At 46.8% G+C, this 18,307-nt stretch overlaps 1 protein-coding gene across 2 annotated transcripts in view; it reads right to left on the reverse strand.

Annotated features, from left to right (window-relative positions):
• The window catches only part of SLC12A3 (solute carrier family 12 member 3), a 52,170-nt gene extending 34,071 nt beyond the window's left edge, over positions 1 to 18,099 (reverse strand). For both annotated transcript variants that reach the window (XM_044664133.1, XM_044664132.1), the window contains exons 1-8: positions 17,726 to 18,099; positions 15,611 to 15,757; positions 9,872 to 9,947; positions 8,898 to 8,993; positions 7,268 to 7,407; positions 6,259 to 6,369; positions 5,338 to 5,449; positions 4,656 to 4,786 (exon numbers count right to left, since the gene is read on the reverse strand). In XM_044664133.1, the coding sequence (XP_044520068.1) occupies positions 4,656 to 4,786; positions 5,338 to 5,449; positions 6,259 to 6,369; positions 7,268 to 7,407; positions 8,898 to 8,993; positions 9,872 to 9,947; positions 15,611 to 15,757; positions 17,726 to 18,016 (1,104 nt within the window). In that variant the 5' untranslated portion in view covers positions 18,017 to 18,099. The remainder of the gene's footprint in view (positions 1 to 4,655; positions 4,787 to 5,337; positions 5,450 to 6,258; positions 6,370 to 7,267; positions 7,408 to 8,897; positions 8,994 to 9,871; positions 9,948 to 15,610; positions 15,758 to 17,725) is intronic.
• Positions 18,100 to 18,307: the final 208 nt, after the last annotated feature.

Genomic DNA, 18,307 nt, shown 5'->3' on the forward strand with positions numbered 1-18,307 from the left:
AAGGATGGATGGAAGGAAGGAAGGATGGAAGGAAGGAAGGATGGAAGGAAGGAAAGAAGGAAGGAAGGAAGGAAGGATGGAAGGAAGGAGGAAGGTAGGGAAGGAAGGAAGGAAGGAAAGAAGAAAAGAAAGAAAGAAAGAAAGAAAGAAACAAGGAAGGAAAAAGAAAGGAAGGAAGGAAAGGAGGGAGGGAGGAGGGAAGGAAGGAAGGAATTCATGAGGGGTCTGCTGCTCTAAAATTCTAAGATAGGTGCTAGCCTATGCCAAGGCTTCGGGGAAGGGTAGTTGTAATAAAATTCAGCCTGAACAGAACAGAACTGACTTCCACACAATCAGGCAAGGGATGGAGAAGAAAGGTAGGAATACGGGATCACAGACTTATTTATTTATTTTTTAAAGACCCTTATCTTCCATCTTAGAATCAATACTAAGGATTGGTTCCAAGAAGGAAGAGTGGTAAGGGCTAAGCAATTAGGATTAAGTGACTTGCTCAGGGTCACACAGCTAAGAAGTGTCTGAGGGCACATTTGAACCCAGGACCTCCCATGTCTAGTCTTGGCTCTCAATCTACTGACTGCTTCAGGATCATAGATTCATAACTAGAAGGAATCACTAAAAGGATCATCTAGTCTAAACTCCTAATTTTACAGCTGAGGAAACTGAAACCCAGAGAGAAGAGCCTTGCCCAGAGTAAATGAGTCAAAATTTTCGCCCTGCCTCTCTGTCTTCAAATCTAAACTCTTTGCATCATTGTTCCATGATGCCCCTGAGCACCAGACACTAGAAATAGCACAATCTCTTGAAGCTTGAAGGAGGAAGTTTAAGATAAATAAAAATCAGGGAGTGAACTTCTGGAGCTTGTTCTGAGAGCAGCCCACAGTATGATTACCAGCATGTTCTGGAAGGGTTTGAAGAAATTCCTGGGTTTCTTAAGTGATTATTAAAGGAGAGTAGGATGTTTGGATCAAGTTCCTGGCTTCTCCAGCCGGTTCCTTAGTGCCTCTGTCAGAGACAAGGTGCTGGCCTGGAAGGCAGTTGACACAAATTTGGGAGGGATAGTTCAGATACTAGTTAACAGAATCAGGAACCAGAAATCAGGATCCAGAGCCATCACCAAAAGTATCCTGAGCTGGCTCAAACATGGGGAAAGCAGGAAACAAACATTTATTAAGTGACCTACTATGCACTAGGCACTGTGCTAAGCACTTTACAATAATTATCTCATTTGAACCTCACCACAACAGTATCTGAGAGGTAGGTACTATAATATTATCCCTATTTTGCAGTTGAGGAAACTCAGGTAGACAGAAATTAAGTGACTTCCCCATGATCACACCGTTAGTAAGTGTGTCTATTTGAGACATCCTGATTCCAGGCCTAGCACTCTATCTGTTGTACCACTTATGTGCCTCTAAGAAAACTGGTTGAAGAAACTGGGGTTGTTCACTCTAGAGAAGAGTAGGTCTGGGATGCAAGGACATGTCTTTGGGTATTTGAAGGGCCAGGTAGAAGAAAGTTTAGACTGCAAATTTAGGCCTGAGATCAAGCAAAAAATTTTAGAGCTGTTCAAAAGTAAAATGGGCTGCCTTGAAAAATGGTGGTTTCCTCCTCATTCAAGTTCAGCAAAGGTCAGATGGCCACGTGGTAGGTTATAAAGGGGCCTTTTCCCCCCCTGAGATAGTTTGGATTAGATGGCCATTGAGGTCCCTTCCCCTTCCAACTCTGAAATTCTACTAATCCCTGGATCAGAGGAGACAAACACCTAGAGAATCTTCTTAATATAGAAAGAAATTAAGAGACATGATCACCTCTGATCGCCTCACCGCCTTCCACTGTCATTTTTGTCACTCCTCCAAATGAGAGCCAATGTGCAATAGTAGAATCAGAGTCAGAGCACCTGGGTTCAAACCCTGACTACCTGTTGAACCATAAGCAAGTCATTTATCTCCCCTGGGTCTCAGTTTCCTTACCTGTAAAATCAAGAGGTTAGACTAACTAGATGATCTCTACCAGCCCTTCCAGATCTAGATCTATGATCCTAGATCCTCTAAGGGAAGGAAAAGTCAACAATTTCATGGCATTTTCCAAAATAAAATTATTTTAAATTCATTTAATTTTTTTATAATAATGTCACTTAACCCCTCATTGCCCCCAGGCAACTCTAGTACAGTGGAAAGAGGACAGGATTTGGAGAGCCAGAGAGCTGGGGGTTGAATTCCAGTTCTGGAATCCCAGACAAGCACTTTAAAAATAATTTTTTTCAAACCCTTACCTTCCATCTTAGAATCACTATTGATTTTCTCTCTATATGTAATATGTAAATTATATATAATATAAAAACAACAATAAGGGCTAGACAATTGAGGTGAGGACCTCTCATCTCTCTATCCACTGAACCACCCAGCTACTCTTTAAACAGTCACTTTTAATCCTTTTGAACCTCAGATTTTTTTCTCTGTCAAAACAAAGGAATTAGACTAGATGACCACCCCCAACTCTATGAGCCTATGAACCTCAAAATGGCAAAAGAGTTGCTGATCTCCGTGGGCACAGGGAGTTTCTCTACTGAGTTCCCTGAGCCAGTGAAGTCTCAGGGCATGACCAATGCCAAGATAGGCATCGCCCATCGATAGGGCACTTAAAGTGTTATAATGCTCTCCTGACATCTCGTAGCAAGGACTCCCTCTCTGAATTAGTCGATTATTTCTGAGAGTTGCCATGGCCAAAAACTTCATTGTCTGTGACTCAGTAGGTGATGAGCCCTGTGAACTTAAGAAGCGAGGTCACGGGTACCACATGTGCACAGCCCATCCTAAGTGCACCCCAAGAAGCCTTGCTGGGACTTTTTAGAATTGTCCTCTAGCAGAACCTTTGAGAGCCCAGGGGCACCTTGATGCCAACGTGGAGCACTGAAAGAAGACTAGTTTCCTTCCTTCATCCTCCTAATGTTCCACTTTGGTGGAGGAATAAACAAAAATATTGGAGTATAAAATAGAAACTCTGTTGTCTCCTTCTTAAAGCCCTTTACAACCCAGTTCCATCTTCGTTTTCCAGCCTGATTGTACGTTTAGTCCTCTTGGCGCCCTCTCCTGTCCCTTCAAGTTAGACTTCTTGCTATTCTTAGCATATGACCATTCCTCTCCCATCTCTGTGCCTTTGCAATGGTGGTCCCACGTGCCTAGGATGCACTCCTTCCTTGCTCCCACCTGCAGAATCCCTCTCTTTCTTCAAGACCCAACTCAAGCACTGCCTTCTATGCAGTGCCTTTCCTGATTCTCCAGCTGCTGATGCCTTTCTTCCTCATTCTTGGATCCAGCTACCTTGTATTTATTTTCTGTATAAACTCATATAGCTGAGACTCTCTCTCTCTCTCTCTCTCTCTCTCTCTCTCCATATATATATATATATCCATCTTCAAGGTCTATATTAATTTTAGCTGTTGTTGTTTTTATTTTTCTTATATGTATGTTTTCTTCCCTGATAGAACATGAACTCCTTGAAGGCAGATATTGCTTAAGTTTCTGTATTTGTACCTCCAGAAGTCTAGTATAGTATTTGGCACAGAGTAGGTATTTAATAAACGCTTGTTGTTTTTTGATTGAAGGAAGATTTACAGAGTATTTTATAAATGTCCAAGGAAAGGGACAGCTGGGTGGCTCAGTGGATGGAGAGCCAGACCTAGAGACAGGAGGTCTTTGGTTCAAATCTGACCTCAGATACTTCCCAGCTGTGTGACCCTGGGTAAGTCACCTAACTCTCATTGCCTAGCCCTTACTCTTCCGCCTTGGAACTGATCTACAGTACTGATTCTAAGATGGAAGGTGAGGGTTTAAAAAACTGTCCAAGGATACATGGGTGGGGGCGGGTTGTGACATAAATTTATATCGATACTGATTACCATGTTACAACCTCAAACATTTGGAACTTTCTGGCCTGGGAACTCAAGGCTCAGGGGAGACACAGACTTGTCAGAGTCAAAATATTGCTCCCTGGATACCATCCAAAAGAGAGCTCTGGCTGCCTCTGAGTATATCCCACGGGCCCATCCCACAGTCTTTGCGACATCATATCTGTCTCATATTTTATCTCTCCAGCTAATCTCCCTGGGAGCAGGGACTATGCCTCCAATCGTGGGAGGCAGTGTGGAACAGTAGAAAGAACACTGGAGTTGGAGTCAGAGTCAGTCTGGTGCAGGGAAAAAAAAAAAGATGAATCTAGAATCAGAGGATCCAAGTTCTAATCTTGTCTCTGCCACTTACTCATTGTGTGACCTTGAATAAGCCATTTAACTTCCGTTTCTTCATCTGCAAAATGACAGTGTTGGTCAGGGACCTCTGAGGTGGCTGTGTCCTCCGGATCTATGATCATGTTTTCCATGATCCTTTGAGTGGCAACTTTGATCCTTTCTATTTATATGAGTTCAGGAGTGTCACTTCTGCTCTCTGGGCACCCGTTTTCTCATCTGTAAAACTGAGGAGGTTTAGACTAAATGATCTCTAAGGCCTTGCTCTAATTCTATGATCCTCATAATGCCAACAAGGCTTTGCCTAGAACTGGCATACAGTACGTGCTCAATAAAGAACTTCCCATTCACTGTTTCTAGGAAGGAGAGCATAAAAGGGTTTCTAGATCTCTGCCTCATAATCATGACTCACCTTTAGGTCCCCGGAGATGTTGGCACCTGCAAGAATGCCAGTGGCTGATGGGAAGAAGATTGAGAACATTCCAAAGAAGCTTCCGTCGACGCCCCTCCAGGCTGGCACTAAATTCTGGGCAAAAATGTCCCCTGGAAAAATCCATGCCAGGTTAGCCCCTTTCCTGAGTGACTCAACTCCCTTTCTCCTGTGCCCAAGCCAAACAAAGAGTGTTGGCTCCCCCACAGCCCCTGGAGGTGGGACATTGTCCTAGGGTGGTCCTGGGGAGGGGACTCAGAGGAGCCGATTTCTAACACAGGGCACAGGAGAATGGAATCACAGAGCTAGAAAGAACCTTCCAGGTCAGCAGATCCAGCCTCTTCATTTTACAAATGAGGAAACAGCCCCAGGGAGGGTGAATTGCTTTTGCCCAAAGTCACTGAGTGATGAAGTATCTGAGGTAGGATTTGAAACCAGGATTTCCTGGCTCCAGGTCCAGCACCCTATTGCTACGTGACATTGCCTCCTCCTGTAGGGAAAGCTCTAGGGACTTTGATTGTCCCCAGAACCTAAGCAACCCCAACACTCCTACCCTCTACCTCCATGTCCCCAAGACTAGGCCAGGCTTTGTTCTGTATGAGCTTCTCTCACCAGGGTTGGGGCAGAAGGAAGTCCTTCCCTCCACTTCCCCTCTCAGACATACCCCTGTAGCTGAAGAAGCCCTTCGATGCCTTTTCCTGAGATGGAGGAATCAGGGTTCCCACGAAGTAGTTGGCGAAGGAGACCATGATGACCAGGAAGAATAACACTTGGGCCTAGAGGAGTCAGATACCTGGGCTGAAAAGCTGGTGGTAGGGATGGGGAGTGTAGACCCATCCCCCTCACCTTCTCTCCCTTCCAATTCGGAGAGCCGCCGGCTTTTGGAGGCTTACATGGTGTTAAATCACTGACCTGACCTGGACCAAATCTTTTCCCCAAGGTTTACCAGGTGGAGCATTCTTATTTTGGCCATTGTTACATATACATATATAAATAGGACGCTTTATTTTCATCTCTGGATCCCCAGTCCCTAATATTGTGCAAGACACATAGAAGGCACTTAATAGGTGCTTTTGAGAGACTGGGTCCTGGGGAAGAGGAGAGGCTTAAAGCTCCCTAGGGAGACAGCTGTGCTATTAAAAAGGGGAAAGACTGAACCAGGACTAGGGGAGGGGATGGGGCTCATTTCTGGGAAGTCCCTGACCTAGGAGCAGAGGAATCCCCAGAGTTGTCCCACTGCCCCAGCACTCCCTCTTCCCGGCAGAGGGCCCATGGCATTTTACAAAGCTGCAGCAGAGTTCAGAAATCCGTGCATGGGGGAAGCTCCCATTTTTGCCATCTGAGCCTCTGCCACCACCACACTGACCACATCCCGGACAGCTCTGCTTGCCCCTCCTCAACAAAGTCATCACTCCCATTTACCTGGCAGTCCCAAAGCTTCCTCTTGGGTGGTCATTATTTGGAATCCAGGCTGGCCTTCCTTCCAGGCAGAGAAGGAAGCCACCTGAACTGTCTGGTTTGCTTAGGGTCAAGTTCTCCCAAACTGCAGGAACCTCTCCCTCCCTACCCCACACCACCACATTACCTTAGATTCCCATTCCATCCCAGCCAAGGAAATGGCCAACAGCACTGTGACCGTGACTACGCCGATGATTCTTATGTCATTGGTGGGGTCCACTATGGGAGAGCCATACTCCTGCAGGGGGGACCAAGATCAGTAGGATGGAGAGGTGCTTCCACCAGGTTCCTCCAATCAGCCCTTTCCTCAGTCCATCACCATCCCTCCCTCTTTTAGAAATAAACAATTATAGATGGCAATAGAATTCTAGGATTAGAATGACTTATTGATGTAGAATAAGGGACTTATGGAATCTTAGAATTAGAAGGAAGTGATGGCAGCAGGTAGGTGACTCAGTAGATTGAGAGCCAGAGAAAGGAGGTCCCGGAATTCAAACCTACCCCAGACACTTCCTAGCTGTGTGACCCTGGGCAAGTCACTTAGCCCCCATTGCCTAGCCCTTACCACTCTTCTGCCTTGGAACCAATACACAGTATCGACTCTAAGACAGAAGGTAAGGATTTAGGGAGGAAAAAAAAAAAAGAAGGAGGAAGTATAGAGGCCATCTTCTTCAAATTCTCACAAATGCAATATACTCCTAAAAGCTGCTGCTGAAGGGATTGTGAATTTGTCTAAAGGCAGCCAGTGCTTCCCAAAGTAGTCAAACTGGGGGCTCTATTCAGTTTTCCTTAGACGAATTTTTTCCTTTTCATTTCCCAGCAATTACATCATTTAAAAACTCTTACTTTCTGTCTTAGTAACAAGTCTAAGGCAGAAGGGCAAGAGCTAGGCAAATGGAGTTAAGTGACTTGCTCAGGATCACCCAGCTAGGAAGAGTCTGAGATCAGATATGAACCCAAATCCTCCTGACCCCAGGCCTGGTGCTCTATCCACTGTGCTACCTAGCTGACCCTATAAGAGCATTTCAATAACTAGTATAAAAATGATTAGCTGGTAGCATAAATACAGCAGAGCTTCCCAACATATCCCTTTCTATTCCCAGGTTTCCACACTGTTCCCAGAAGCCATAGCTTACCTGGAGTAGATCCCGTACAGTCTCAGCAAAGCCCACAGTATGCATGGCCACAGCAACGGCATTGGCAAAGGCAAAGATGAGGCCAATGGAGCCACCTAGCTCTGGGCCCAGGCTCCTCGAGATAAGGAAGTAGGTGCCACCTAACAGAGAGACCCAATCCCCAACCCCCCACTCCAGGTGAGATGCCAAAGGACTTGAGAATAATGAGGAAGGAGAAACGAGAGCATAGAAAAAGAAAATACTAAGAATGCCAGATAGTGCTGAAAGCCCTTTATTTAGAGCTAGAAGTGCCTCACAGAGTGTTTAATCCAGCCCTCTCATTTCATAAAGGGGAACCATAACATAAAAGTAAGAAGTGATTTGGCTAAGGTGGCACAGAGAGTTATTAATAGAGGCAGCTCTAGGACTCAGCTCTAGACTCCCAGATCAATCCACTCTATTGCACCTCACTTGGTACAGTCACCTAGACAATCTAGCTAAAAATAGCTATTAAGTGATGGCAGCCTAACAGAGTAGAAAGAGTATTGGATTTGATGCTTATTAGCTGTGTGTCCAGAGATAAGTCATTTCACCTCTCTGAACTTCAGCTTCCTCATTGATAAAATAGGAATAATAATATTTTCTGTGCCTACCTTAGAGGTAAGCGTTCTATAAGTATTAAAGTGATACATAAATGGGCCTTCCTTCTAAAAGTTATCTCCTATCTATCTATCTATCTATCTATCTATCTATCTATCTATCTATCTATCTATCTATCTATCTGTTTATTTTTAGGCAATGGGGGTCAAGTGACTTGCCCAGGATCACACAGCTGGGAAGTGTCTGAGGCCAGATTTGAACCTAGGACCTCCCATCTCTAGGCCTGCCTATCAATACACAGAGCTACCCAGCTGCCCCTTATCTCCTATTTACATTGTATATAGTTTTGTAAATTCATGTTATCTCCCCCAAAGGAACAAAAACTCCTGGAGGGCAAGGATTTTGCATGCCCAGTGCCTAATACATGGAAGGTGCTTAATAAAGGTGCATTGACTGGTTGGCCGTCATAACCCATGGAGGGTACGCTTCTCCAGAGCAGGAACCAATTGATTTATTTCTTTGTAATCCTAGTACCTAGACCGCTGCCTGGCACATATCAAAAGTTTCATAAATTCCTGCTTATTGACTGATTGGAAAAAGGGCACGAGATGAAGAATCAAGAGGCCCAGGTTCTTTCTGGGGGTGTGCAAGTGGCAGCCTGCCCTTCCTAAGGTTCTCTGGCTCTGGCTAATTGTTGAAATTGTCTCCATTGGCCAAACACACTCACTAGTGGCAGGAGGAGAACATGAGGGACAGGAAGAAAATCCATCTGGCATTCCATATTCTATATACAGAGATGGTCCATAATGGGGATAGCTGAGAGAGCTGATGAAGAATTCGAATGAGGGAATTCAAGAAATTCAAGGAGTTCCTATGATGGCTCCCTTAGTGCTATGGTTTCTTTCCCTCTAGACAGTGAAGAGGAATTTGGAGGTGCCAGAAGGTAACAAGAGATTTCAAAGCTGGATGGCCACTCCAGGGAACTGACAAAATTGGGGGCCCAGAGGAAGAAGAAGAAAAGAAGTGACGGCGGTCTAACAAGGCAACAAACCTGACTTGACTTTGCCATTGGTGGAGATGGCAGAGATGGAGAGGCCAGTGATGGTGGTCACTGTCACCGAGAGGAGGATGATGACCCATGTCAGGACTGTGGAGGAAATGCTAAGGAGTCAAGGGGGAGCATCCAGCACCCTTTCTCTGCTAGGGAAGGAATCTATACTACTCCTTCCTGCTTGTAAAGGACTGGATAATTGCAAAGTTCTTTGATGCCCATTTCCTAATTTGATCTTCCATGTCACCCCATGAACTAGACAAGACAGAGCTCATCGAGCTCATCTGACTGTTGGGGGAAATGAGACCTAGAGAAATGAAGTCACTTGCCAAGGTCACACAGGAAGTTGATGGCACAGCTGAGCCTAAATACTTAGTTTGGGTGTCTTTATATTTCCCTCTACTGACCTCTAACGTGAGAGCTCGGGGCTCCCTCTAACCCTTTCTGGAGGCAGGAGGTCCTGTCATAAAGATATTAGGAAGGCTCTACTTTTCCCTTAGGCCAGGGGTAGGACTCTTCTCTCTGAAGTCAATATCTGTTTCATTTATTTATTTAAAACCTTTCATCTTCCACCTTAGAATAATACTGTGTATTGGTTCCAAGGTAGAAGAACAGTAAGGGCTAGGCAATGGGGGTCAAGTGACTTGCCCAGGGTCATACAGCTAAGAAGTATCTGAGGCCAGATTTGAACCTAGGATCTTCCATCTCTAGGCCTGGCTCTCAAACCACTGAGCCACCCAGCTGCCCCAACACCACCTGTTTTAAACCCTTGGGACCATGCTCAATCACCCACATGGCTCTGTCCTACAGGATTCTTTCTAAGTCCTACTGGGGATTGTTTCCTTCTGCAGCCTGGATGCTCCATGCCCCTTCCTTCTTCTCATAAGAGGAGAGGCCAGAATATGGGGACCAGTGAGGGAGTCTTCCCCTTCCCTCCATCCCCGTCCTCCATTCTTCCACCAGGCCCCGCTTACCAATGCCAGCTTGGGCTGTGATCCAGGGCAGACGCAGGTAGAGGATCACTCCCCATATGTTGAGCATGCATCGGATCTGAGAAGAGAGGCTAGCGTCATCCTGAACCAAAGGGAGCAGGGAGACCCCCAAAGGGCCATGGGTTCTATGTCTAGGGTTGGGGCAGGGGGAATGGGCCTTCCCCTCAGTTCAATTAAACAGACATTTCTCAAGCTGCTGCTGGGGGTTCTTGCGTGCAAGGCACTGTGGAAGGCACAGAAGGTGATACGCTATTAAGCGAACTTCATAGATATGAGCCTGGCAAAGGGATGGGACACAAAGAAAGGTGTCATAAGCGAATTGGAGAGGTGAAAGCAAAGTACTAAACAAAATTTGAGGAGGGAAAGATGACGAGTTTGGGACATGAAGGAAAGTTTCATGGAGGAGGTAGCCTTTGATTTGGACTTTGTAGGGTGGATTCAACATGCATAGAGGGTGGGTGGGTTGGGATTCTGGTCACAGGAAACCTTGCAAGTAAAGATTTGAAGGCAGGAGATTACCAGGCAAGATTGGGGGACAGAAAGGACAGTTCAGCTTGAGCACAGAAGACGATAGTATCAAGCTAGAATCAGTGGTTCCCAAACTTTTTTGGCCTACCGCCCCCTTTCCAAAAAAAATATTACTTAGCCCCCTGGAAATTAATTTTTTAAAAATTTTAATAGCAATTAATAGGAAAGATAAATGCACCTGTGGCCATCACCGCTTCCCTGGACTGCTGCAGCATCCACTAGGGGGCGGTGGTGCCCACTTTGGGAATCACTGAGCTAGATGAATGGTCTCATAATGCTTTGAAGACTTTGAAATGTGGAGACTCGAGAAAGAGAAGTTCATCTGGTAGCTAATGGAAAACAAGTGAATTTTTCCCTCCCAAAGGAATGGTCCTCTGTGTAGTCTGACAGTACAAATGGATTGGAGAAGGGAGAAGATGGAGGTAGGAAAACCTCCTTGTCTGTTGGAATAGTACAAGAGAATAGTAGTGAGGGCCGGTACAGGGTGATGGTAGTGGGAAGAGGAGGAAATAAATGGGAGAGAGTGCAAAATTAGGCATTTTCCCAAGGGAGAAGGGATAGCAGCAACTTTGTCCCCCACTGCCTCCCTTGTGGTCTGACCAGTCTGGGGCTGGGCACAGGGATGGGGGGAAGGGGCACCAGGCTGTTCGTGGGTGGGGGCAGCAGGGAGGCCCATCCTGTACTCCCCACATAAGAACAGGTAGACCCTCACCTAGCATGAGGCTGCATTTCATAGGAGAGGAGCTGGGAGGAGGCTCAGAGAAGGGCTCCCCCCATGGAAGTGTGAAGCCGTGTAGAGAGGGCCCCTCTAGGGGATGGAGGGAGGGCTGGAAAGAGCTCTGGGCTAGTGGTTGGGAGGTTTGGGTCCAAGTCCTTACTCCATCCCTGACTTATTGATCTTGGGCAGTCACAGAATCTGAGAGTGAGAAGGGGCCCTCAGCGATGCTTTAATCTGCTCTGACCCCAGAAGGAGTCCCTATTGGAACATCCCGGACCCTCCTCCATCCAGCCTCTCCTCCAATGAAAGGAAGCCCACTGGTTACCCCCAAGGCCTCCCCTTCCACTTCCCGAATGCTCTCTTAGGACCTTTCTCTGGACATCAGGCATAAATTCGCCTCTTTAGCGTCCGCTGCCCCTGGTTCTGCTCATGAGGGCCAAGCAGAATAAGTCACGTCCTTTTCTACAGGACACTCTTTTAGTTTTTAGAAGGCGGCCGTCGTCTCCCATCAGTCGTCTCTTCTCTCCTCTAAACCCTCCCAGTTCCTGCAGCTGGTGGCCCTTTCCCATCCTGACTGTCCTCCTCTAGCCCCTGCCCAGTGTGCCGAGGCCACAACGGAGCCCACCACCCCAGATGCTGCAGTCCCACGAGGGCACAGAAGAGAGGGGCTCTTATGGGAGGAAGATCAGTGGCTTTAAAGTCGGAGGTTCTGGATTCAAATCTAGTTTCCCTGGGAGACCTAAGCAAATCGCTTTTACTTCCTTTGCCTTCCTGTAAAACAAGGCTGCAACAGAGGCTTCTGGGGCCCTTCAGGCTACACCGCGATCCCACGATCTCAGAATTCCTGTCTATCTTAATGCAACCCAGGATGATATTAGCATTTCTGACTGACACATCCCATCGATTCTCCAAGCCTTAGTTGGCTCCTCCATAAAATGGATTCAATGACCTCAGAAGTTCTCCTTCCAACTCTGGTACTCCATGTTGCTTTCCCTTTACACTATATAGGTCTTGTATGTACAGTTTGGATTTGTTTCTTTTTAAAACTCTTACCTCCCATTGTAAAATCACTGCTGTGCATCAGTTCCAAGACAGAAGAGCGGTAAGGGCTGGGCAAAGTGACTTGCCCAGGGTCACACAGTTAGGAAGTGTCTGAGGCCAGATTTGAACCCAGGATCTCCTGTCTCTAGGCCTGGTGCTCTATCCACCCAGCTGCCCCCATGTATAGTTTTTTGTATGTTAGCTCTTTAAGGGGGATGGATTTTGCCTTTCCTCATCTCCCCAGGGTTTTGTACAATGCCTAGAATTTGGGAAAGAAGTGCTTGACCCCAACAGCTTGTTAAGGGAGCTTTGCTGACGCCGGCCAGGATGCTTGATTCCATGGTACAAGGCTGCCGCCTGGCGGGCCCTGCAGGAGCTGCAGGCTCCCAGCTTCCCACGGGCTCCCACTTGAAGGAAAAGAACCCTCTGGGGAGAACACAGGGGTTAACCCTTCCACAGAGCCTCGGGAGGAGGGATGAGAAGCCTCTCTGGGCTCTTCCTTCTGCCTGAAAGGCAGAAGGAATTATGTCAGCAATGGGTCTCCTGGGGACCCCCAGAACCAGCCACGGGAGGACCAGGGAGTTTGGGGGTCCCAGATGTAGCTCCCCAGAACCAGGCATGACTCTGTGCCCACGATGGACTCTTTTTTTTAAGCCCTTCCCTTCCATCTTAGAGTCAATATTGTGTACTGGCTCCAAGACAGAAGAGCGGTAAGGGCTAGGCAACGGGGGCGAAGGGACTTGCCCAGGGTCACACAGCTAGGAAATATCTGAGGTCATATTTAAACCCAGGACTATCTTGTCTCTAGGGCTGGCTCTCAGTCCACAGAGCCACCCAGCTGTCCCCACATAATAGACTCTTTTAAAAAAAAAACCGTTCCCTTCCATCTTGGAGTCAATACTGTGTATTGGCTCTAAGACAGAAGAGCAGTAAGGGCTAGGTGATGGGGGTTAAGTGACTTGTCCAGGGTCACACAGCTAGGAAGTGTCTGAGGCCAGATTTGAACCCAGGACCTTCCTGTCTTTAGGGCTGGCTCTCAGTCCACCAAGCTACCCAGCTGCCCCCACATAATAGACTTGAATTGGGATGAGGCCAGAGCCTGCTCTCCAGACTCCCAGCTCAGCTTTGTCCTAAGGCAAAGGTCTCTAGGCTGAGACCAGGGCTGGCCCTTGGCTCTCCATTAGGTTCTGAAGGAGAGCTTTTCAGGGAAGGTAGGGGTGAGGATAAGAAGTCACTCTAATCCTATGTATTCTTTCAAAAGCATATCATTAGAGAACCATAGATTTAGGGTTAAAAGAGAGAGAATCTAGTCCAAAAGGACAGCTAGGTAGTGCAGTAAATAAAGTGCTGAATTTGGAGTCAGGAAGACTCCTCTTCCTGAGTTCAAATCTGGCCTCAGACACTTAATTGGCTGTGTGACCTTGGGCAAGTCACTTAACCTCAGTTTCCCCATCTGAAAAATGAGCTGGAGAAGGAGATGGCAAAGCAGTTCAGTATCTTTGCCAAGAAAAGCCCAACTGGGGTCATGAAGAGTCAGATATGACTGCAATAACTGTAAAGTAATAATAAAGATCTAGCAATAACAATTCATTCATCTTAGAGGTGAGGAAATGAGTCTAGGGAAGAAGGGACTTGCTCGAGGTGGACACATACAGGTAGAAGCAGCAAAGCTTTTGTCTTCTGGCTGTAAATCCAGCCCTTGTTCTGCTCTACCAAAGGGTCAATCAACAAGCATGTAGTAAGTGTTTTGCACGTGCCGGGCACTGTGCTGAGCGCTGAGGATGCAAGCAGAGACCAAACAATCCCTGCCTTCAAAGGGCTCACTTTTTAAAGGGGGGAGGATAAAATGAAACAACTAGAGAAATGCCAGACATCTCTAGTGTCAATGGGCAGCACCAGGACCTCATGTTATAGGTGAGCAACCTGGGCTTTGGGAGGCAAAGGGGCTGGCTCTGAGAACGTCACTTGTCGGTGGCAGAGCTGGGATTCAGACCTGTGTCTTTCTCTGTACCTGAGAATCATGGACTATTGGAATACAGAACAAGCATCAGAGCAAAAGGGGCTTCGAGGTCATCAATCCAATCTTTGCACCCTTGAAGTTCTCTAAGTAGAGGCCAGATGGCTAAGTTTTTGGGCTTTGTTCTATTGGGGATTCTTTCCAGGTGTGAGCTGGGCCAGGAAGACCTCTGAGATCCCATCCAACTCTAACAGTTATGTGATTTTCCCCTCAAAAACTGAAAAAAAGTCTAGGATCAGGGCAGCTGGATGGCTCGGTGGATAGAGCAGCAGGCCTGGAATCGAGAGGACCTGTGTTCAGATCTGGCCTCGGACACTTCCTAGCTATGTGGCCCTGGACAAGTCACTTAAGCCCATTTGCTTAGACCTCACAGCTCTTCTGCCTCAGAATTGATAGTGTTAAAAAAAAATTAGATCTAGGTCTCATCAATGCAATCATTTCTCTGGCATATCCCCTTTGTGCCTCCATGAGTGACCTTCATGAACTCTTGTGGTCCCTCCCCCAAAAATCATCTCCTGGTGGCCACTTTTGTGGTGCTAAACCTCCCTACTCTTAGCTGGACCTCTGATGACACATTTCTGACCTGGCTTGAGCAAGAATTGGGAACTCTGGGCCACCTCTCTGGCCCAAGGAGGTAGCAGAGGAGAGTCTTACTCCATAGCCCTAGTTATCATCCAAGACTTGCAGAAGCACGAAATGGTAGAAGGAATCCAGAACAAAGAACTTTAGGGTTGGAAGGACACTTAGAGGTGACCCTAGTGACTTGGCCAAGGTCACACGGAGAGTCTGCAACAGAGATTACATTCCCTCTTGCTCTGTATCATTGTCGCCACTGTTTTGGTCCATCCCAAGGACTCACCCTTTTCTACATCATGACCCCCTTTGGCAGTCTGGCGAAGCCTATGAAGCCCTTCTTAAAAGCACCAATAAACTACAGAGGATTCAAAAGGTAGCTGACTATATCAGAATAGAGTTAGCAAAGTATCAACAAAAATGCACAGAGCCCAAGTTGAGAAGGTCTGGTGTCTATCTCCAGCACCAAGCACCATGCCTTCTTGCACATGATAGGTTCTTCATAAATGTCTGTCAAATTGAATTGGGAATGAGACTAGAAGCCTGGTATAGGGTTCTTTCCACCTAGCCACACTGCCTCTCTTAGGGTGGAGAAGATAAAAAAGATCCTTACCTTTTGCCTCAGAATCAATACTAAGGATCAGTTCTGAGGCAGAAGAGTGGTAAGGGATAGGCAATGGGGGTTAAGGGACTGGCTCAGGGTCACACAGGTAAGGTTAGATTTGAACCCAGGTCCTCTCCTCTGTATACCTGGCTCTATCCACTGAACTGCCTAGCTGCCCCAAGCCCTTTACATTTCTTGGATCTCAGAATCTCAGGATCCCTGTTGAATTTGTCCACTTACCATCACTCCTTTAACCCAGCCGAATCGCACAGGCTCCCCTACTGGCTTCTCCCCGGCTGCACTGCTGGCATCTTCCACCAATCCATCAGATAGTTCGTGGCTGGATCGGGTCTCAAAGGCCAGGGAGTGGAGGTGGCTGCCTTCCTGCTGGGAATTCCAGGGATTGGTGGCTCAGCGTCCACCTCCAGGGAGGGAGAAGAAGAGTGGAGAACGTGTTTTGGGGAATTCCCAGCCCCTGTGGGATGGGACTTAGGTAGGATGGCAGAGAAGCAGGTCCAGGAAAGAGCCCTGGAGAAGGTGCTAAAGGGATGGCTGGTTTGGCCCAGACTGTGGGGTTGGCATGGGGCAGATAAATAGATAGCTGCATAATTCATCTTCACACACTTTTCTGAAAATTGTTCACAGTATCTTCAATTACAGAGCTGGGACTGAGTACCAGGTACAGGCGTTAAGGGCAGTGTACCTTGTGACATCTGTATTTATTGTGACAGCGCCCAATAACTCACACATTATATACATTGTCTTATTGGTCTTCACAACAATCCTGTGAGGTGGGTAGTGTTGGCCAGATGGGGACAGAGGGGGAAATGAAAGCTAGGGAGCCCAGGGTCACACAGCTAATCATTTGTGGTGCTGGGACTGAACTCAGGTCTCCTGACTCTCTACTGGCTCACACTGCTCCTGGGTCTGTGTTGGCTTAGCTCCTGAATTTCTGACACCCCTCATCGCCATGTCAGCTAAAACAGCATTATTTAAATGATAACTCTAGTCCAACTATGAACGATATGGAATTAGGTCTTAATCAATGATACATGTAAAACCCAATGGAATTGTGCGTCGGCTTTGGGGGGTTGGGGGGGTTTGGGGGAGAGGGAAAGAACATGAATCATGTAACTATGGGAAAATATTCAAAAAATAATAATAAAATAAAAATAAAATAAAAGAACAAAATAGCATCATTCTCCCCTCTTTGTGCAGGCTAAGTTCTTCAGTTTGTCTTTGGGCAGTCTGGTTGTCTGAGGTCTTTTTACCAAAACATTTGTGGAGCGGAACATATTCAAGAACTGGTGATAGAAAAGTTTCCCAATTTTTTGCCACCACAAAGAGTGTGGCTATAAATATTTTTGTACAGGTCTTTTCCCCTATTATCTCTTTGGGGTACAAACCCAGCAATGGTTTGGCTGGATCAAAAGGCAGATAGTCTTAGTGTTCTTTGAGCATAGTTCCAAATTGCCATCCAGAATGGTTAGATCAGTTCACAACTCCACCAGCAATGCATTAATGTCCCAATTTTGCCACATCCCCTCCAGCATTCATTACTCTCCCCTGCTGTCATTTTAGCCAATCTGCTAGGTGTGAGGTGATACCTCAGAGTTGTTTTGATTTGCATTTCTCTAATTATTAGAGATTTAGAACACTTTCTCATGTGCTTATGGATAGTTTTGATTTCTTTATCTGAAAATTGCCTATTCATGTCCCTTGCCCATTTATCAATTGGGGGATGGCTTGAGTTTTTGTACAATTGATTTAGCTCCTTGTATATTTGAGTAATTAGACCTTTGTCAGAGTTTTTTGTTATATTTTTTTCCCACTTTGTTGTTTCCCTTCTGATTTTAGTTGCATTGTTTTTGTTTGTACAAAAACTTTTTAATTTTATGTAATTGAAATTATTTATTTTACATTTTGTAATTTTTTCTAACTCTTGCTTGGTTTTAAAATCTTTTCTTTCCCAGAAATCTGATAAGTATATTATTCTGTGTTCACCTAATTTTCTTATAGTGTCCTTCCTTATATTCAAGTCATTCACCCATTCTGAATTTATCTTGGTGCTACTTCGCCCTAGACCCAGCATTTACTCTTCTCATTTTAGAGATGGATAAAGGGAGGCAAACCAGGTTACACGAGGGACGGAGACAGAGATGAGGATCCTGGCTTCCAGCCTCTGCCTCCTCTCTGGGCTTCTCAGCTCCTGGGCGGTGGCGTGGATGGGACCTAGAAGGGAGAGAAGAAAAAGACCCTTCCCACCCCTGGCTTGATCCCGGTGTTGAAGGAGCCGGGGCGAGGTGGATCAGGGAAGGACAGGAAGGTGAAGGACGGCAAAGACTTTCCTCTTACCTTCAAGAATGAGTGGAGGTCAGCCAGAGTGGGCCTCACCTTCTTGACCTCGCCGGGCATGGCGCTGTTGGCATAGTGCTCATAGGTGGGCACCACGTCGATGGTATTGTAGCCAAAGGTCCGCATGTAGAAGGTGCTGCTGTGCGTGGTGTCATAGGCAGCAGGAGGCGAGTCGGGCTGCCCGTAGTGGGCTCGACCCCCATCCTCACCCCCTAACAGGGTGCTAATAGTGAACCGGCCGCTGCTCAGGGCAGGGTCCCCCGGGAGCTCAGAGGCTTGCAGTTCGGCCATTGCAGCCCTCCCACCTCTTCGGCTCTATGATGCCAAGGTGTGGAGGAAGGGAGGATTGGGGAAGGCGCTGGGGTATGTTTGCGTGTCTGTGTGTGTGTGTGTGTGTGTGTGTGTGTGTGTGTGTGTGTGTGTGTGTGCAGTGGGGGGAAGCTGGAGAGGCCAAAGATGTTGGGGGCAGCTTTATATGCCAAGGAACCAGAGTAGACCAACTAGCTCCAACCACCCAGAGCTGGTGAATGGTCCCCCAGGCGTGGGAGGAGGAGAGAGAAAAATGTACCCCTTTCCAGCTGA

Source organism: Gracilinanus agilis, chromosome 2 (genome assembly GCF_016433145.1).
Source record: "Gracilinanus agilis isolate LMUSP501 chromosome 2, AgileGrace, whole genome shotgun sequence".
NCBI classification, from domain to species: domain Eukaryota; kingdom Metazoa; phylum Chordata; class Mammalia; order Didelphimorphia; family Didelphidae; genus Gracilinanus; species Gracilinanus agilis.